Raw genomic sequence first — 20,366 nt, forward strand, 5'->3', positions numbered from 1 at the left:
CTTAAGCTCTGAGGTATGTTCAGTGCCTTTGAGATGCTCTTGTACCCTCCTCCAGTTTGTGCTTCTCTGTTATTTCCCTGACTTGCCTTAAATGCTCTTTTGTCTTCACTTTGGTTTGATCAGTTGAAAATCAACCATACTGTTGGACCTTACAGAGAGAAGTGGTATTTATTCTTAAGAAATTGTTGAAAACAGGTGATCCTTAAATTTTCTCCATCAACAGATTGGGTGAGTTGGTAGAGTAATATATTGCACCTGACGAAAGTTAGCATAGTAATTACAAAGGGGATGAACACTTTTTCAGCCTCACAATTTTGGTTTTTAATTTTTAGTAAATTGTTGACGGGCTTTGGAATTTTTCATTTGATTTGACATGATGCACAATGATTTGTAGATTAGCTCAAGACTCCTACTTCAATTTATTAAAACTGTTTAAAAATGAGACAGTAAAATGGAAAAATAGTTTACTGTACTTTTTCAAGGCACTGTCCATAAGGTGACTTTGACAGGAAATGATAAACCTGTCATGTTTTCTGCTTTTAGTTTTGCTGTTTTTTATTTTGTAAATCTGTAAATTACTTTATTCTCCTTCATTCAGTATTGACTTGCTGAAGTGAAAATTGAACATTCCCTTTGTATTTAGTTCCTCAGATCTATCTTTCATATGTTCTTTGATGTTCCTGTATAAAGCTAATCATTACCTTCCACGCAGTTCTGTTTTCCTTCTTTGTGCCTAAAGTCAAACTAATCCAAATTCAAAACTTGTCAAGGACATTTTCATTACGAGTCACCAGATCTAGTTTGAGTATGTTAAACACATTAAACACTGGGATACCATTTGTTTCCTTCTCCTGGCTTTTCTTTCACACTACCCTATATCAAGAATGGCTCACCATAACCCACTGTTGACATCAATGTTGCGACAATTTAAGTTCAAATTCTTTACATGATTTTTGCTTTACCTTGGTATTACAATCTCAAATGATTTGCTCCATAAAGTAGTGTCTTCATTACAAGCTTTCTCTTTTTAGTGATTGAGAATTAGTAGCTGTGCTATTCCTCCCATTTGGAATTCTAACTATAGATGTATACAGTGTGTGTAACCTCTTTTCCCTACATCTCTGGTCACATCTCAACACCTATTCCTCCATGATGCATGCCTTGAAATCTTTACAAGCACTGTAGTGTACTCCTTTGCACTGAAATGAATATTTAAACAAAAGTAATTGCTTTTGTAGTCTGCAAGAAATGGTGAGGAACAGGATAAAGATTACTTCAGACTTGAGCACCTGCAGGAAGAATTTAACTTTGTTTCAGAAGAAGATTTGAACAAATCCAGGAGATTTCGACTGCTGCAGCTTCGAAATGAAGGGGTGACAGAATTCCTTAATTATAAACAAATTCCCATTCAGGATTCTCAGATTTCTGAGAAGATTTTCCAGGTAAGATTAATAGCATTTCGTAAGTTTACTGGTGCCCTAAGCTGTGACCTCGCTACCTCCAGAGAATATGATAATGTATGCCAGGTTGACTTCAGTTATTCAGATCAGCCATAATTATAAAGTAATGTCTCCAGTCCAACAGATAGTGGAAGGTACGCTACCTGGATAATACTAAAAATACAACGAATGAATATAAGATTCTATGTATAAATATCTCCTCATTGGATTGATTATATTTTATTCTGTGCTTTGGCATTCCGGTGTTCAGTTTTGATTCTTGACGTGCATAGCTTCTATGCTCATTCAGATATTTGGATCATTCAGACAGCAAGACACTGAACAGAGGAGTAAATCAAAATCAGAAACATATTTGTTAATTTAGTAAACTATTGGAACCTATTGGAATTCTTTGAGGAGATTACAAGTCGGATAGATAAAAGGGGATGCAGTGGATATTGTATATTTGGACTTGCAGAAGGCATTTGACAAGGTGCCACTCATGAAGCTGCTTACCAAGTTAAGAGCCCATGGTATTACAGAAAAGTTACTAAAATGGTTAGAGCATTGGCAGTAGGCAACGAGTGGGAACAAAAGGATCCTTTTCTGGCTGGCTGCCAGTGACTAGTGGTGTCCTGCAAGGTTCGGTGTTGGGACCACCACTTTTTATGCTGTATATGAATGATTGAGATGATGGAATAGATAGCTTTGTTGCCAAGTTTGCAGCTGATACAAAGATTGGTGGAGGGGCAGGAAGTGTTGAGGAAACGGATAGGATGCAGAAAGACAGATTAGGAGAATGGGCAAGAAAGTGGGAAATGAGATACAATGTTGGAAAATACATGGTCATGCACTTTGGTAATTGAAATAAATGTGCAAACTATTTTCTAAATGGGGAGAAAATCCATGAATCTGAGATGCAGAGGTACTTGCGCAGAACACCCTGAGGATTAACTTGCAGGTTGAGTCAAAAGTGAGGAAGGCAAATGCCATGTTAGCATTCATTTCAAGGGGTCTAGAATACAAGAGCAAGGAGATGATGCTGAGGCTTTATAAGGCATTGGTGAGACCTCACCTTGGGTGTTGTGAACAGTTTTGGGCTCCTCATCTTAGAAAAGATGTGCTGGCATTGGAGAGGGGCCAGTGGATGTTCACAAGGATGATTCCAGGAATGAAAGGGTTATCATGCGAGGAACGGTTCTGGGTCTGTACTTGCTGGAACTCAGAAGGATGTGGAGAGGGGGCAATCTCACTGAAACTTTTCGAATGTTGAAAGGCCTAGACAGAGTAGATGTGGAAAGGATGTTTCCCATGGTGGGAGAGTCTAGGACAAGAGGGGACTGCCTCAGGGTAGAGGGCTGCCCTTTCAAAACAGAGATGTGGAGAAATTTCTTTGGCCAAAGGGTGGTGAATTTGTTGCCACTTGCAGGTGTGGATGCCAGGTCGTTGAGTGTATTTAAGGCAAAGATTGATAGGTTCTTGATTGGACCTGGCATCAAAGGTTACGGGGAGAAGGCCAGGAACTGGGGTTGAGGAGGAGATTTTAAAAAAAAGGATCAGCCATGATTGAATGGCGGAGCAAACTCGATGGACCAGATGGCCTAATTCTGCTCCTGTGTCCTATGGTCTTCTGTGTTATTTGCAAATCAATAAACTTCATGGATGGTGCTGTGTTTTGTTTGTACTCCTTCGTTCAGGAATACAAGAAGAAGCAATGTGAAAGAGAGACAGTTGATGTGACAAGCCACCTCGATGTCCATAGAGCAAAGGTAGCAGAATACTTGCAAAAGGTAATATAACAGCACTGGAAACAGCTAAGTACTTTGAAGATTATAAAAGGCTTTTGACAGTTTTCAGTTTTAAACTAACGACTTGCACTTCATTCATTGTATGAATATTGACCGTCAAATTCCTCCCTAAGTAAAGGGTTCAATTTATAATTTCTTTTTCACCTTTTACATCCAGTTATTGTATTAGATGTTTGTACTGGTAGTTACTTCAGAGATCTTGTTTATCTATTATGAAGTTTGGTAACTGTTCAGTACCACAGCTGCCACTGCTCAGCAAGTAATTCGATATAGCTTTTTATGAGGCTTGGCAAACTGTAGCTGAGGGTATGAGGCTTTTCAGTATATTACTGTAGAGTATTTGGTGAAGGTTCATTGCAGACAAAATAGAAACAAAACACACTTCTGGGCACATAATCATCTCAAAGATATGGGAGCCCGTGACAGTCTACACCAGGGGTCGGCAACCTTTACCACTGAAAGAGCCATTTGGAACTGTTCCCCACAGAAAAGAAAACACTGGGAGCCACAAAACCCGTTTGACATTTAAAATGAAATAACACTGCATACAACGTTTTTTTTTGCCTTTATGCTATGTATAAACAAACTATAATGTGTTGCATTTATGAAATTGATGAACTCTTGCAGAGAAAACGAAATTACATTTCTGCATGCAACAAAAACATTTTGAACTCCAAAAAAAAGACGTTGGGTTGAAGGTTACTTTGAAGTAAAATACTCAATGTCTATTTGAGTCCTTCTTGTATTTATGAAAAACGCCGAACTTAAATTGTCCGCCAGCAGCAAACCAAAAATAACGTCAGCCAGCTGTCAACCTGAAAATAAAAGTACTATTTCACTGAAAAATGAAAAAAATTTAATATATGTAAAATAATAGGCTATTAAAATATTTATCATACTTGGTTAATGGGATTTCTGCTCCTGGACCTCAGCACACAGTATCTGCACATCAGGGCTGTATGATGTCACCTTCATCTTTACACAGGATCGCAAGCTGTCATCTGTGAGGCATGCGCGATGTTTGTTTTTGATAAGGTTCATGTTGGAGAACACCTGCTCACATACATATGTGGATCCAAAGATCTACAGGACTCCAAGCACATACTTTTTAATGTTTACACAAATGTTGGGGATAGCATTCTATGTTTCGAACACAAGTTTGTCCGGTTTGGGGAGGTTTTCAATATCACTCCATCTGTGATTCTGAGCAAGAACGGCCTTCTGACGGGCAACATCTTCAAGGTCTGCTGTCAAGCGTCTAAACTTGGACACCCATATGTCTTTGTCGGCTATGTCGGCCAGTTCCATCTCAAGATCAGGTTGACTCACACCTGCCAATGCAGTCGTATTCAGTAGGGATGGATCGATGCTTAGGGGAGTGACCGTGAAGGATAAGGTGTTTTTTTTCCTCTCTGAACTCACAGAAGCGTTTCCCAAACGATGTTTGCATTGCGCTGATTGCAGAATGTAAATACTCCGAATTTATCATGTCGTGAGTTTGTTTGAACTCTCTCAAATTGGGGAAGTGAGACAATGTGCCTTTCTGTAAATCTCTGGCAAGCACTGTCAACTTGTGCTCGAATGACAAAACATCCTCGAACATGTGCAGGGCTGTGCGTCCTTTCCCCTGAAGAGCTGTGTTCAGCGTGTTCAGGTGCTCTGTTATGTCTACCATGAAGTGTAGCTTTTACAGCCACTCTGGCTGTTCCAGCTTAGGAAAGGTAAGACCTTTGCTGCCCAGGAAAGTTTTCACTTCTTCCAGACACGCGACAAAGCGTTTCAGCACCTCCCCTCTTGACAGCCACCGGACTTTGTTGTGCAGCAGGAGATCAGAATATGCGCTTTCCAGCTCATCCAGGAACAAACGGAATTGACGGTGATTTAAACTTTTTGCCATTATTTTACTGACAATCTGAATGACAACATCCATTACTTCTGTGCATTCTGGAGGAAATGTTTGAGCGCACAATGCCTCTTGGTGCAAGATGCAGTGAAAAGTCAGCAGCTTTCTGCCCAGCAACTTCTGCAGTAAAGCCACAAATCCGTTGTACGCTCCTGTCATACTTTTTGCCCCATCAGTAGCTACTGACACCAGGTGGGTGGTCTTTATTCCTTTGGCTCTTAAACAATTCAAGACAGCCTCACAGATGTCCTCCCCCCGTGTTTGGCCTTTTAGAGGTATCAACTCAATCATTTCTTCCTGTGGCCAGGCAGAGTTTACATACCGGCAGAACAGCGCTATTTGTTCAATATCACCTTTGTCTTTAGACTCGTCACAGGCAATCGAGGAGGCCACAGCTGAATTGATGTTTTTAATTTGCAGTCTTGTAATGTCTTCTGCCATTTTTATGGTTCTGTCTTTGACAGTCTTTGCAGAGAGGAGCGTATCCCTGATTTTCTGCACAATTTCACTCTTGTTTTTAAAGTCTGTGAATAGATGTTCTGAAATCTTAATGAAAGATTCTTTTACATATTCACCATCTGTAAACTGTTTCCCGTGCCTGACTATTTCCTGAGCGGCAACAAAACTAGCATATGTTGTTGATTTTCCAGACTTCATCCACTTCTTGAAATGATTTTTGCTCAGCTCAACCTTCCGCATCAGTTCCGAAACGGCTTTTTTTCTCTCATCTCCATTCGGATATTTTTGAGCAAAGGCTGCGTGTTTGCTGGAAATGTCTTGTGACTTTTGACTTTTTGTTGTTTGCTAGTTTCTCATTGCATATTAAGCATACCGGTAAACCAGTCTCGTCAGCACTGAAAGCAAATGAATCTGCCCACGTATCATTAAACGTTCTGTTTTCTTCAGTCACTTTTCTTTTTTTAGAATTCTCCATAGTTCGCCTACCTTGGATCGAAAAATTAAAGAAATCGCGCACTGGCGGGTGTCAGGCATTGGCAGTGGTGACGTATATTAATAGCGACAAAAAACATGTTTTATTTAGATTGTACAAGATCACCATAATCTTCAAATTTAGAATTACATTTCAAAAACTAACAAACTAACATAAAATACATTTTAATTAAATACTCATCATTTATTTTCCAAAGCCACAGGGAGCCGCAGCACAGAGATGAAAGAGCCACATGCGGCTCCGGAGCCGCGGGTTGCCAACCCCTGGTCTACACCAAAGTTTAACTAGTTTGATAGCAATAATGAGAAGTTATAATCATAAAGATTAGCGAAGAAGTTAAAATTATGTATTTTATACAGGAGTGCAAGTCAGCTTTTTTTCTGAGATCAATTGTCATCTTCCTGCTCCTCTTTGGCTTCAGATAACCAAATAATATCCACTATGTACTTCACAATGTCATAGTGGAAAAACCTCCTCTTTCCTGTGTATAAGCAATCTATGTATGGACTGTGAAAGCAAATACTAGGATCACCACCTATTCTGCTGGTGATTTATCTGAAGTGTAATTGTCTCTGTTTTTAGTCTTTTCATTCCTATTGAGTTAAGAGTTGCAATTGAATTGCATCACACACATCCTAACCCCAGGCAGAATCTCCACTTCTTTCAGCAGTTCAGTTCAGTCTGGATCTTTAATTGAAGAGAAGTGTATTTGAATTTTCACCTTCCTTGTTTCAAAACAACATAACCATCCTCCACACAACACCGCAGTTCAGAGAGAAAAAAATCTCTGCTTCACTGTGAATAATTGGTGTAGACATTTCTATTCATTGAGTTCTTGAATCAAAAAAAGATTACACGTGGAGACATGAACGTATACATTTAGCCTTTCCAGCCCACGCCAGGTTTAGAACATGGAACATGAGACAGTACAGATCCGTCAGCCCACAATGTTGTGCTGAAATTTTAACCTGCTCCAAGATTGATGCACTGTCAATAACTCACTCTGAGACGTAAAGGCGAGATATCGGCTTTTATTGACTGGAAGAAGGAACAAGCAGTGAGTGACCACCATACTACATCCTGGAGAATGAGGGCCGGGCTCAGGCCTCAATTGCCTTTATACAGGGGTCTGTGGGAGGAGCCACAGGAGCAGTCAGCAGGGGGCGTGTCCAGACAGGTCTATGTAGTTCACCACAAAGATCAACCTCCTCTTCCCTCACACTTATCCCTCCATTTTTCTTTCATTCAGGTGTCTAACTGTTTCTTTAATATCCCTCAAGTATCTGCCATCCCTGGTGATGTGTTCTGTGCACCCACCATTCTCTGTGTGTGTGTGTGTGTGTGCGTGTGTGTGTGTGTGTGTGTGTTTAAAAAAAAAAATTGGCTCTGACATGCCCACCTAAACCTTCTTCCAATCACCTAAAGTTATGCCAAATTAGGTATATGTGTCCTGGGGAAAAGGCACTGCCTGTGTACTCTTATCAGTGCCTCCTATAATCGTGTACACCTCTGTCCTCCTTCGTGACAAAGAGAAAAGCCCTAGCTTACTCAACCAATCCTCAAGAGACATGCTCTCTAGACCAGGAGAATCCTGGTAAATTTCCTCTACACCTCTCTGAAGTTTTCACATCTTTCCTATAATGAGGTAACCAGAACTGGGCACAATTGTGCAAGTGCAGTCTAACCAGAGTTTTACAGAATTGCAACACGACTTCATGGTTAGAATCATAGAACATTACAGCACAGAAACAGGCCTTTTGGCTCTTCTTGGCTGTGCCAAACCATTTTTCTGCCTAGTCCTACTGACCTGCACCTGGGCCATATCCCTCCATACACCTCTCATCCAAGTACCTGTCCAAGTTTTTCTTAAATTCTTGAACTCAAAACCCTCCCCCACAACTTATGAGGGCCAACGCACAAAATGCCTTCTTAACCACCCTCTCACTTAGCAACTTTGAGGAATCTATAGATGTGAACCCCAAGATCTTTGTTTGTCCACACTGTTAAGAATCCTGCCATGAACCCTGTATTCTGCCTTAAAGTTCTGCCTTTCAAAGTGAACCACTTCACACTTAACTGGAGTGAGCCCCATCTGCCATGCACTTAGAGCACAGATTATTGCGTGGAACTACAACATTGTAGCCATTACTGGAAGGGTAGGAATAGACACTTCAGCCCATCTGACTGCAATCATGCCATTTCCACTGCCTATCCCTCCTCTCACTCTCTCTACATGCTGCAGCTACTTCAAGACCAACTGCCCCATTCTCTGCCCTATCACTCTGGTTCCCAACCTCCTGCCAAACTAGTTTAAATCCACCCCAACAGCTCTAGCAAACCTGCTTGCAAGGATATTGATCCCCTTTGCTCAGGTCATACCTTCCTCATAAGAAATTCCAATGAATCGCAAGTTCAACCACAGCCCACTGCATCAATTCTTCAGCTACACATCCATCTGCCATATAATTCTATTCTTACCCTCGTTGGCATGTGGCACAGGCAGCAATCCAGAGATTAGTACCTTGAGGGATTGCTTTTCCTTTTCCTACCTAGCTCCCAATATCCATTTTTTCAGGACCTTATTCCTTTGTGTGTTTATATAAGAGCAATCTGACTGCTCAGAACTCTCCTCCATTGACCAGTAATTCAATTACTTAACTAATTCCCTTTTGCATTCCAAGATAGAATCTGCCTCCACTACACCCCCTCGTAGTCATTCGTTCTTCACATTCAATCTGTTGGCTATGCAAGGAACTTTTTCTTCTTGTCACTTTTTGTTCTTTTGCCAATCACATTCATACTCTGCCCCCTGATTTTTAATCCCCTCTCTGTTTCCCCAAAGTATATCGCCTTGATTGTAAGGAACACAAAACAAATTCTCCATGTGACTAAAAGTCCTTCAAACCTGAAGACATTCTCTAGCCTCTCTAGGAATTTCATATCTATTCTAAAACAGGCTGCGAGAACAGTTGTGGCAGATAAAGTATCTGATGAAGATGTATGACTAGATTTTGTACTCTGTACCTTTGTTTATAAAGCCCAAGACACACTTGCTTTTCATACCACTTTCTTAGCTTGCACTGTTTGAATTGTGCTGTCTGATTTGTATTGTCTCTCCTCATTCTTCCTACCCTATTTTTGTACGTTAATTTGTGTATATGAATGGCATGATAGTGTAGTGGTTAGCACAACACATTCCAATGCCAGCAACTCAAGTTCCGTTCCCGCTGCTGCCTGTAAAGGGTTTGTATGTTCTGTCCATGAAATGCATGGGTTTCCTTCCACAGTCCAGAAACGTACCAGTTGGTAGGTTAATTGGTCTTTGTAAATTGTCCCATGTTTAAGCTAGGATTAAAATTGGAGGAATCTTAACTCATTAAACTTCCAAATTTGTGTCATCAGCAGGTTTGGAAACTCCCAAATCTGTCCTGAATATTATGTAAAGTAAAGCAGTAACACCCCTTCAATTCAGTAAACAATGATCCACTGTGAATAACGTCTTTATTAAGTGGGTTTCAGTCATGCTGACAAGCCTTCACGCAACATTCTATACATCCTGGCAAATGCATTAGCCTCAATAGCTCTCTTTGCTATATCATTAAAAAACAACTCATCAATTTACATAAGATTTGCCTTTAACAATCCCTTGCTGGATTTTCCTGACTAATCCGCATTGCTGAAGTGGCTGCTAAGACTGATCCTGATTACGTTTTCAAGTAGTTTCTCTACCATAAATGTTAAACTAATGTGACCGATTTATTGTTGTTCTGTACATATTTATAAATTATACAGAATGTGGAAAAGCTGTAAAACTCTTCAAAATTATGTTCAAAAGTATGCATGCGTTCTGGAAGTGCATTGAGTAAAAAAAAAAGGCTGAAATTTTGTGGAAATCCTAAATCAAGAACTCTTAATAAATGATTGTCCTCTTAGGTGCGGAATTCTGTAGCAAGTAGATTTCTGCTGGCGAAGCATCGTTATACCTTGTCACATATGGTTATTGAGGAAGCGGTTCCAAGCATAAGGTAAATATAAGGTGTTATTCTTGATTATAACCTGTATCTTACTTTACATTTTGGATGGAGTTAAATTTTATTTTGACATTGAATATCCAGAGGCCATTATTCACCACCTTATCATTTCCTCGTTGCATAGTTAAGAAAATAACTATTGCACATCGAAAGACATAGAATTAATCAATGCAATATATGTCTAAGACCATGAAATTTGTCATCAATTGATAATCATATTAAACACTTTTGTAGTACTTTATGACCATTTGAGTTTTAACGTTAAGTAGTATGCCTTGCCTTTGGAAATGCTTTGACAACTGCTTAAGCAACTCCCTCAAGTTTACAGGTCCGGATTTGTAAAGTCTTCTGATATTCACAGACATTAAAAAATATATAAAATCTATTTTAAATGTAAGTGTATTGTTCAAGTGGTTTAAAATATAAAAACGCAATGCACTAGAAAGCACTTATTAGTTATCAATAAAGTTAAATTATCTTCAATTAAATAGAGTGAATTTAAATTTTACTTGTTTCTCTTGTCCATTTTCATTGAGCCTAGAACACTAAAGCACAAAAACAGATCCTACAGCCCACAATATCTATGCCAAGCATGATGCCAAATTAAACAAATCCCTTCTGCCTGTAAATTATTATCTTCGTATAAAAATAATTTGTTTGCTGAATTTGGTGCAGGCTCAAAGGGTCAAATTATTGGCATAATTGCTGGGAAGTCTGTTGAAATCCATGTTCTTCCAAACAGCTGATTGGCACTGAGAGTGTGCAAGGTTCAGGATGGCTGCATACTTAAGTAATTCAGAACTTGCATGCAGTTGCATGGATTAAGTGGCTATTTTCATGCAGAACTGTTGGCTCTTTGAAGAAAAAAATAAGCCAATGTTTTTGGCTAATTTTACAAATATGTTTAATCAGGTGGACAATAATTCTGTTATAAAAATGAGTGAATTTGCAGCACATGCAATCACTTCATGGGCTCTTTGTTTCGAGATGCACTTCATGAATAAATTGACCTCTCATATTCTACTTACCTGCATTTGAATGCTAATCTTGCAAGGGTCCAGTGAACTTTCAGAAAAATCTAGTGTATTCTCTATTATTTCTTTATATTTTTTGTTCATTTATTTTCAGGATTATCAGTTTTAGTGAGATATGCATCTGATTATCTGTTTACTGCTTTATATAAATAGAAAGTTTTACATTTCAAATCATAAAAATGTTTTGATATCTTAATTTTCTTTGAGCATACTTTCACACTTTTTCAAAAAATTTACATTCCAAACGCCATTCTGACTTAGAAAAGTGACTCTTGTAGACTCAAAGATCAATAGTTTGGCTTCTGTGTTGTGAACTGTTATTGTAATATTTGTTTTGCTACGTGGGGCTTTTGTGTCATAGATCTGGTTGCCATAGTTAAGAGTGTAGCTCTCTAAGGCCATTGCAATAGGAGTAGAATGAAATCCTGCATGTAAGTGTTGCATCATATGCCTAGCCAAGGGCCAATAATTATGAGAGAGTTAGTGATGGGCCTTATTTTGATTCTTGGCTTGATCAGCTGGATGCATATTGGAGACAATATTGCATTGTCTCCTGTGTGTCTAGGTCCTAAATATTTCCAATGACTGTACCCAATTACGAATCAATATTTCTGGGTGGTAGAAATGAAGTCCAGAATATTGTAAGGGGATGGATCCACCATCTGTAAAGACTCCAGTAACCACAATTTCAGTTATCTACTTTGTTTGGATCTAAGGACTTAATACATTGCCAAGTACTCTATATATTACATTCCAAAGATATTAAAGGATTTATTTTTCTGGGATTATTTTTTAGTTTTAGTTTTATTTAGAGAGACAGCTCAACCTTTTGAACCCAGTGACCCCTGAAACCCCAATTTAACCCTAACGTAATCACTGGACTGGATAATTTACAATGACCAATTAACTTGCCTAGTAAATCTTTGCACTGTGGGGGTGGGGGGAAGCAGAGGACCAGGAGAAAACCCCTCACATTCCATGGGCTACATACAGAGGACACCAGGATTGAACTGCAACCTTTTGATGCCCCAAGCTCTAATAGCATCGCGCTAACCGCCATGTTTCCATGGTGATTAGTTTTACAACTTCATACTGAGAAGAAATGTTTAAGTAAACTCTCAAAACATAATAAACATTCCCTTTCTTAATTCTTACTTTATTAAATCTTAAACCTAATTTAAACTTTTGATACTTGCCTCTGGTTATAACAACTATCTTTTGCACTAATTATTGTGTCTTTCTCTGCTTTAGTGTTGGTTTCTTTTCATATATCTTGCTGTCTCTTTATTTCCTGCATATTCTGTACAGTTCTGGTGAATCACGGTATGTTACGCTATTCTCATCATTTCCTTTCTATATTATTTTAGATGATTTATATTAACTATGTGTGATTATTTTAACATTAAAATCATGTTTTCTATTATTATTAATATTGGAATAAATTTTATTTGTTTGATCTTGCATGTCGTTTTTAGTCCAGGGAAAAGTAAAGCCTACCTGGAGGTTTAAAAAAAAAGTTGGTGAGAACATGAGAATATTAAAAGTGTTTTCTTTCCTTTGTAGTGTGTTAGGTGTCAGTCTGTTCAAACTGGCTGAACCAAGAAGGCCACTTAGACCACGAAGAAGAGAAAGAAAGAAGGTCACTGCACAGAACCTTTCTGACGGCGATATTAAGCTTCTGGTGAACATTATCAGAGCCTATGACATACCATTACGTAAATCCATGGGAAGGTAGGAGATTCCAAAGGGAGATGTTTCTAGACATCTTTGTAATTTTATGTTTTGTTTTGAAAATCCTTCATGCCAATAATTAGTGGTGGATAAATTATCATTACTTCACATAGTAAAAGCTTAAGTGAAGTATATCACAGGAAATTTGAAGTTTAATTAAATGATGTATAACTAACAAAGTATTCAGCTTTCTTTTTGAGGCTACTAATATAATTTTAATCAATCTTATAAAGTTCCTTTATATTGGCCCTCCAATATAATTGTTACTTCTCATTTCATCAATTTGAATTGATGTTCCTTGAGGGGAAAAACATAAAATATGTTTGAAATCCATTAAAAAGAAGGTAATCAAATAAGTAAGAGTAGTGTAGTATAGAAATGGGCCCATCAATCCACCACGTCAGTATTATATATAGTAAACTCACTTGACTGGATTAATTCCATATCCCTCTATGCCTTCCTCATTAATGTACCTGTGCAGATACCTCTTAAATGTGTTTTTTTTAATTATTATTTTTCCTTCAGTAAACCAGCACTAACTTCCAGATCGGCTAGATCTATTAATGAAACATTTTCAAGCTCTCAGCCACCCCAGACATCCTCTCAAAGCCCTGAGTGGTTTACTGACCAGGTATGAAACAATCAAGAAATACAAGGCATATAGTAACCTGTTTGTGACCAGAGAGTAAATAAAGGTACATAAATAGAGGTAGGTGGGAGACTGGCAGAACAGATTTGCCAGCTGCTAGTGAGCTGCCATGTATCCTCTACCATTTGGGAACTCATTTCATGGTTGCATTTCCAACTTGGGAACTGTGTGGGTTGTGAATATTTCATAGGAACTGAACACTGCCATAACCTGTAAGCCATTTTCTCAGTCATGTCATCCTTTAAATGACAAGTCAGACTGAAGATGCTTCCGATCTGATAAACTTAAAAAGTTGAGTTTATTTTGAAGAAGAGTGGAGAAATTATCCCTGGCATCTTAGCCAATATTTGTCCAATAATCTACATCACTATCATTGCGGAAACCAAATTTAACATCATGTTTTATTGGATATGTCTCCAAATCATTATACATTACATTAAGAGGAAGTGAAAGTTACCTATTCCCTTAGCCAAGCTGTTCTATTAAATTGGCAATATTTGAAATATGGGAACAGGATAAATGTGAATAAGTCTTCAGAAAATACTGTCCATTGACATCTGCTCATCAAGTTTAGAAGTGCATAACACTCAACAAACTCTAAGCAAAGTAAGTTTGGGCACAGCAAGCAATTCGGAAGACACTCAATGGTGTTTAGTCATGAGGAGCAGAGAACCTGGGTAAAGAATTCGTATTTGCAATTATATTAGGGTTTAGTGAGTATAGGTCCTGCCTTCTGAACTCTAAGTAATAACACCAAGAAACCACTTTGGATTTGAGTCATTTGGTTTCTCCTGCAGGGCCTGACAGTAATATCCCTAATGTTTTGTGTATCTATACATTTTATTTTAATGAAGGTACTTTAGAGATACAACTTGATACCACCTGACAGGTGAATCTAGGTATTTCTGGGATCTAGTTCACTTAACTCACATCGTTAATCAAAGTTGAATTATTTTAAAGAGACACTCACCTCTAATTTTCCCTGCTGTGAATGGTGGTTGCTTTTATGAGTATGGAGTGTGAACATTAAGTGAAAACTCAGGAAGATGTTATAAAAGTAAAATTAAAATAATTGGGATACACATTTTGTCAAAGGTCACAGTGCATCCTTTTGTGGAGGTTTCATTCCAACGTACAGTTCGTCGAACTGCTACTCTAGATGGTCCAAACCCTAACTGGAATGAAGAACTGGAACTTCCATTCAGGTAATTCATAAAACATTCATTAAAAAATTTGGATGAAGAAGTTCATTTCAGCCCATTTGATTTTTCTTCCTTGCAGAATGAAAATATTACATCCTTCTAACATTCACCTGATAAAAATGAATGGTCCGTTGTCATAAGGTCGGATAGTAGTAACAATAGGACTTACAATCCAAATGATTGAGCGTGTCCTGGGGCACAGTTTCACTTTCCATCATGGCAGCTGAATAATTTAAATTCAATTGATTAATTATATTCTGGAATTAAAAGCTGGTGATCATGAATGAGGGGATTATTGTAAACCTTAACCGATGCATTTCAGGAAAGGGAATCTCTCATTTCTCTCCTTTCTGGCCTTTAAGTGATCTCTGTGCCATAATAATATGATTGCCTCTTAACTGCCTACTGAAATTACTTAACATGCCATTCGATAACTTGTTAATTCATTTGCCAGTTTACCAGGTTGAAAGTCATCTAATTATTACATTGATTAGATTTTTTTATTGTCTGCATTATCAATGTTTCCAATATTAGATATGAATATTTTGATATGAGGACCTTTTCTAAAGTAATATCTAAAAAGAAGTATACTTGTGAATGATTGGACGGAAGCTAAAAGGACAATGAGCAAAATAGTGGGACTAAATGGGTGGCTCTTTCAGACAAGCACAATAACTCACCAGAATAGATTTCTCTTAATAACTGAAAGCAGCTTTTTCAGGGATTGTTCTTTCTCAGCTCCCTAGGGAATTGTCATTAAATGATAATAATTACAGAGCTGTAAATCCACATCTGAAGATGATGGGTGCCTGACTTAATTATTTTTTAATTCTAGAGCACCAAACGGGGATTATAGTACTCCCAGTCTGCAGTCTGATACAGATGAAGTTTTTATCAATGTTTTTGATGAAGTTGTTTATGATGTACTAGAGGTAATCAAGTTTCTTTTTTATATAACCAAATTATCCCAATCAGTATAATCATCACTGTGTAAACATTTTCAAAAATCTATTCTGTGTCTCTAGGATGAAAGAGAACGTGGAAGTGGAGTTCACACCCGTATTGAGAGACACTGGTTGGGTACTGTCCATATTCCATTTGCTACCATCTACTCCCAGTCCCGGGTAAGGGTTTGTTTTATTTTCTACTTGAATGATAGTTTTAAAACGCTGAGAAGCAAACCTTTGGCAGAAATATGTGTTGTTACTTGATGTAGCTGAAAGCTACTCTATGTATATTGTGTAATACAGTTCAGGCAGTAGGTGAGGTGATCACATATTGCAAATACATACTACTTATGTGGCAGCCACAGTCCTACTGCATGTGACATTTAGAAATTACAGATGACAGCAATGCAAATCATAGAGTGACAGCCAATTCTCAGATGAGTCACATTCAATTCATATCACCAATTGTCTGTAATACTTGATTTATTCATAACGCATAACTGTCTTTTTACAGTGAGTAGGGCCTCCCACTTCTAGGAACCCTTTTGCTCTCACAGTTGTTCATTGACATTGTCTCACATCAACCATAGCAGTTATATTAACTTGCGGCAAAACAAGTCATGGACAAACATTAATCTTGTCAGACTTAGTTGAGTGTTTTGGACTTAACAATTAGTTAATTTGGAAATAACCCCTGGAGGAAGTTTGCAGAGATCAGGATTGAAATTCTTTAAGTCACCGACTCTTGTCCTCTCTGGTTTTTCTTCTTGTCCTCTTTGCCTATGTCCTGAAGTATTTAATGACTGGATATAGTATGCTGAAATCAGTTACTCTCCCAGCATTGGGAACGTAGGCTGATCTCAGTGACCCTGAATTTAAGATGTTGTTGTTACCTCAGAAGCAAAAGCAACTATTGTCAGGAATGGGATTTTTTTTCTGATTACATAATCTGGCATTTTTCTGCTCCTGGAGAATTAAGTATACAAGTCATTTTGATGGTACGCCTGGTTCTCTGGCTTTGCCAGCAGCTCTCAATGCAAACGCATAGGTTTCAACCCTATACTGAACCCTGAATCCAGTCTATCTGCAGAACGGGGATTTGCTGCGATCTTTAGCCTTCAGCATTAGATTCAGAAATCCATCAATCCTATTCTTACTCCAGTACTGATCATGTGCACATGTAATATTGTTTTTATGAATGTCAAGTGCCATTCTTATAACAAATGTTAATCCAAGATCCCAGGGTGCAACAGGATTTTTTAAACTGTTACGGATTCAAGCAACAATAAATATATGAGTTAGGCAGGGGTTTTTATAATCAACAACACATTTATTAAACACAGAAAACAAACCCCCCAAAAGTAAACAAATCACCAACGTAACCGGAAATCAGCTGCTGTGCGGCAGCTTAAACAGTTCTTATAGCAATGAAGCTTAAGCAGTTCTTAAAGTGATTTTGCAAAAACAGTTCTTCAAAGTAGTATTGCAAAAGTTCAAAATGCTCACAGTCCATTTAAGGGAGAGACTTTTTTAAGACGATTTAAATTCTCTTTCACGTCGTGTTGCTTCGGTTCCCAAATCAAACTTTTCCCACGAAGAATTTACGTAGATGGACAAATGGAACAGCTTAGAGGCACTGACCTTTCCTTTACAGAACTGTTCCCAATCCTTTCTGCTATTTCACAGGGATTAACACGAGAACAGTCAACGAACTCCTTCCGAATGAGGATCAATCAAGGTCGAACCTGTTTCACCATCGAAATCGATTCTCCTCGATCTTTTAACTCCCGAACTCCGATCTTCACTCTCCACTGATTCTCAACTAGCAGTATTATAAAGAAACTGCTGGCAACGACCTTTTAAACTTTAGACATTAGATAAGACTTCATCTTTCAACTAAACTGCGTCATAACGTTAAATCACGCAGTGGCATGAAGTCAACATGGCAAATCCAGCCATGAACTGCCCCTCCTCATGGGGAGGGGTCCTCCTTTTATACCCTGTAAAAAAAAAACACAAAAACAAAAAAACCTGTCACATGACCTCTACTGGTGGGAAAATGACATCACTCCACCATCACAAGTCATTACCTCAAGTCCAGTATAGCTTCAACACCTGTCATGTGACAAGGGTATGTAACAAAACTAAAATGTAATCCTTTCAAAGAAGTAGATTTTGCCCCAGGTCTTGGCTAACTTTCCTCCCTCAAAATATGCCAACAATCAGCCTTGGATAAACAGTTAATTTTTCGGGCCGAGACCCTTCTTCAGGACTGGAAAGTAAGGGGGAAGACGCCAGAACGAGAAAAAGGTGTGGTGGGGGTGTGGATAGCTAGAAATTTATTGGTGAGGTGAGGTGATTGAGAAAAGTAAAGATCTGAAGAGAAAGAAATCCGATAGGAGAGAAGATGGAAGGAGGAGGAAGAGGTAAGGGGCCAGGGTAGGGAATAGAAAAAGTGGGGAGGAAGAGGGAATTAATAATCCTGATGGTATGAATATCGATTTCTCCTTCCAGTGAAGAAACTTTTCCTTCCCTCGCCCCTCTTCTATCCCCCATTCTGGCCTCTTTCTTCATCTCACCTGCCTATCACCTCCCCTTGAGTCCCCTGCTCCTTCCCTTTCACCTATGGTCCACTCTTCTCTCCTATCAGAATCCTTTCTTTCCAGCCTTATACTTTTCCTATCCATCTAGCTTCACTTATAAACATCTAGCTATCCTCCCCCATCTTCTCCCCCCTCACCTTTTTATACTGGCATGTTCCCACTTCCTTCCCAGCCCTGAAGAAAGGTCTTGGCCCGAAACGTCAACTGGTTAATTATTTCCACAGATGCTGCCTGACCTGTTGAGTTCCTCCAGCATTTTGTGTGTGTTGCTGTAGATTTCCAGCATCTGCAGAATTTCATGTGTTTAAAAATCAACCTTGTTCTTTCACCTCATTGCTCTTTGTTGAGAGTTTGTGCACAATTTCCTGAGAGATTAACAATATTTTCTCTTCAAACCTAATTTTATAACTGGGCAATTTAGCAGTAGATTTTTTTGGCAAGTAATAAAATGATTTGCTTTACAGATTGATGGAACCTTCAGAATTAATACACCCCCGGTACTTCTAGGGTACAGCAAAGAGCGTAATCTAGCCAGTGAAAGAGGATGGGAGGCAGTTCGGAGTTTAAGTGAAGGGTCTTATTTGTCACTCTTCATTACCATTGAGCCTCATCTTGTACCTGGAGAAGCTGTAATTGAAAAGGTAGTGTACATTCTAAATTTAAAATTCCTTCCATCAAGATTGTCTTCAGCATCCTTGTCAGATTTTGTTAGGTCTCCCATTTGCAATGTCAAATTGAAGTCAAATAAAAGTGTTTAAGTGCATATGTGTTCCAGAGATGTTAAAATAGTTCAAGAGTTGAGCTGTTTTTAAACTATAATTGGTGTACTCTGCAGACACTCAAGTTAAAAAAAAAGAGAGCAATGTGCAAGTTTGATGTTGGTTATAATTGGGACCTTCATGCAATATCTTTTCGTGGCACTTACAGTTTATTTTTCCTTGGAGTTCCTCAAGCTCTGTACCCTAATCCAGGCTGGAAAGAATATGAGCTCAAAGAGAAATAATTTACAATATTTTACCTGGGGTTAGATTAAATAATCAGATGTGCTGAATTGGAGAATGTGGTCAAAAAGCTTCTACAACTTATTTGATGGGGGGTGTTAAATAATACATCACAGAAGCAAGGGAGAGACTAAAGAAAACATTGTAATAGTCATGTCCTTGCGCCTCAGGAAAATGTACACTGAGCCTCTCTAAGGAAAATATACACTGAGTGTGATTTTCTTTTCATTTTATTTTTCCAAAAGTCCTAAACTAATTGCAAAAATGGTTGGCCGCCAGAGGGAAAGTTTCTTTCTTTCAGTGAAGCTTTTAAAGCTGTGTGCTGAGACATAATAATTGATGGTAAGAGACAAGATGATTAAACTGAGACAAAATGTAATTTCAAGCCTTAGAAGAAAGGTGATGATGATTTGAGGGACAGTGGTTCTGCGCGTGATCTCATTTCTTTTTCCTCAATACAATATATAGCCTACAAGTTGATTGAGTGCCAGATTTAAAACTGGAATTAACTCGATCTTTTTTTTTTGATCCAAGGTTAATAAGCAGTTATAGTGTTTTGGAACAAGAAAATATTAGGGACAAAGGAGATTATAAAACCCAAAGCAACTGTGGACAGGGACATGCTTGCCACATTGTCTCATGCCTTGAGGCGACCTCTCACAGAGATTTGTGTCTGTTTATGACAAACTTCAGTAGATCATTCCTCTGCCCTTTCCACAGGATTGCTTTACATTGCAAGACTGGAGGACAGAACATTTGTCTCAACACACATTAAAGGAGAATTGTTCCTTGAAGCACCTCATTCTGTTTCATTAGGGTCACGTCACCATTAAATGAGATCGAATAATGCACAACTTCTTTTAGAAACCAGGAGTAAACTGAAATGAATAAAAGTTCTTCTAAAGCCCTTTTTTTTTGCAGCAGCATTAGTTTTCCTTCTCATTTGTAAATTAATTATTGAAGTATAGAGCTTAGCTTAATCATTTAGCTTGTTGTCTATAATTAGATCAGGTTTAATCATTTCTGATTCAAAGCTCACCTCACCGTCCAAATCCAGATCTGGTAA

At 38.4% G+C, this 20,366-nt stretch overlaps 1 protein-coding gene across 1 annotated transcript in view; it reads left to right on the top strand.

Moving 5' to 3' along the window:
- cc2d2a (coiled-coil and C2 domain containing 2A) overlaps positions 1 to 20,366 on the top strand; it is a 148,993-nt gene that overhangs the window by 104,203 nt on the left and 24,424 nt on the right. Inside the window, 9 exon segments of the mRNA XM_059988913.1 lie at positions 1,239 to 1,442; positions 3,137 to 3,229; positions 10,036 to 10,127; positions 12,731 to 12,898; positions 13,424 to 13,529; positions 14,643 to 14,752; positions 15,585 to 15,681; positions 15,775 to 15,873; positions 18,764 to 18,940. Of these exon segments, the coding sequence (XP_059844896.1) occupies positions 1,239 to 1,442; positions 3,137 to 3,229; positions 10,036 to 10,127; positions 12,731 to 12,898; positions 13,424 to 13,529; positions 14,643 to 14,752; positions 15,585 to 15,681; positions 15,775 to 15,873; positions 18,764 to 18,940 (1,146 nt within the window).

This window comes from Hypanus sabinus, chromosome 14 (assembly GCF_030144855.1).
Source record: "Hypanus sabinus isolate sHypSab1 chromosome 14, sHypSab1.hap1, whole genome shotgun sequence".
Classification (NCBI taxonomy): domain Eukaryota; kingdom Metazoa; phylum Chordata; class Chondrichthyes; order Myliobatiformes; family Dasyatidae; genus Hypanus; species Hypanus sabinus.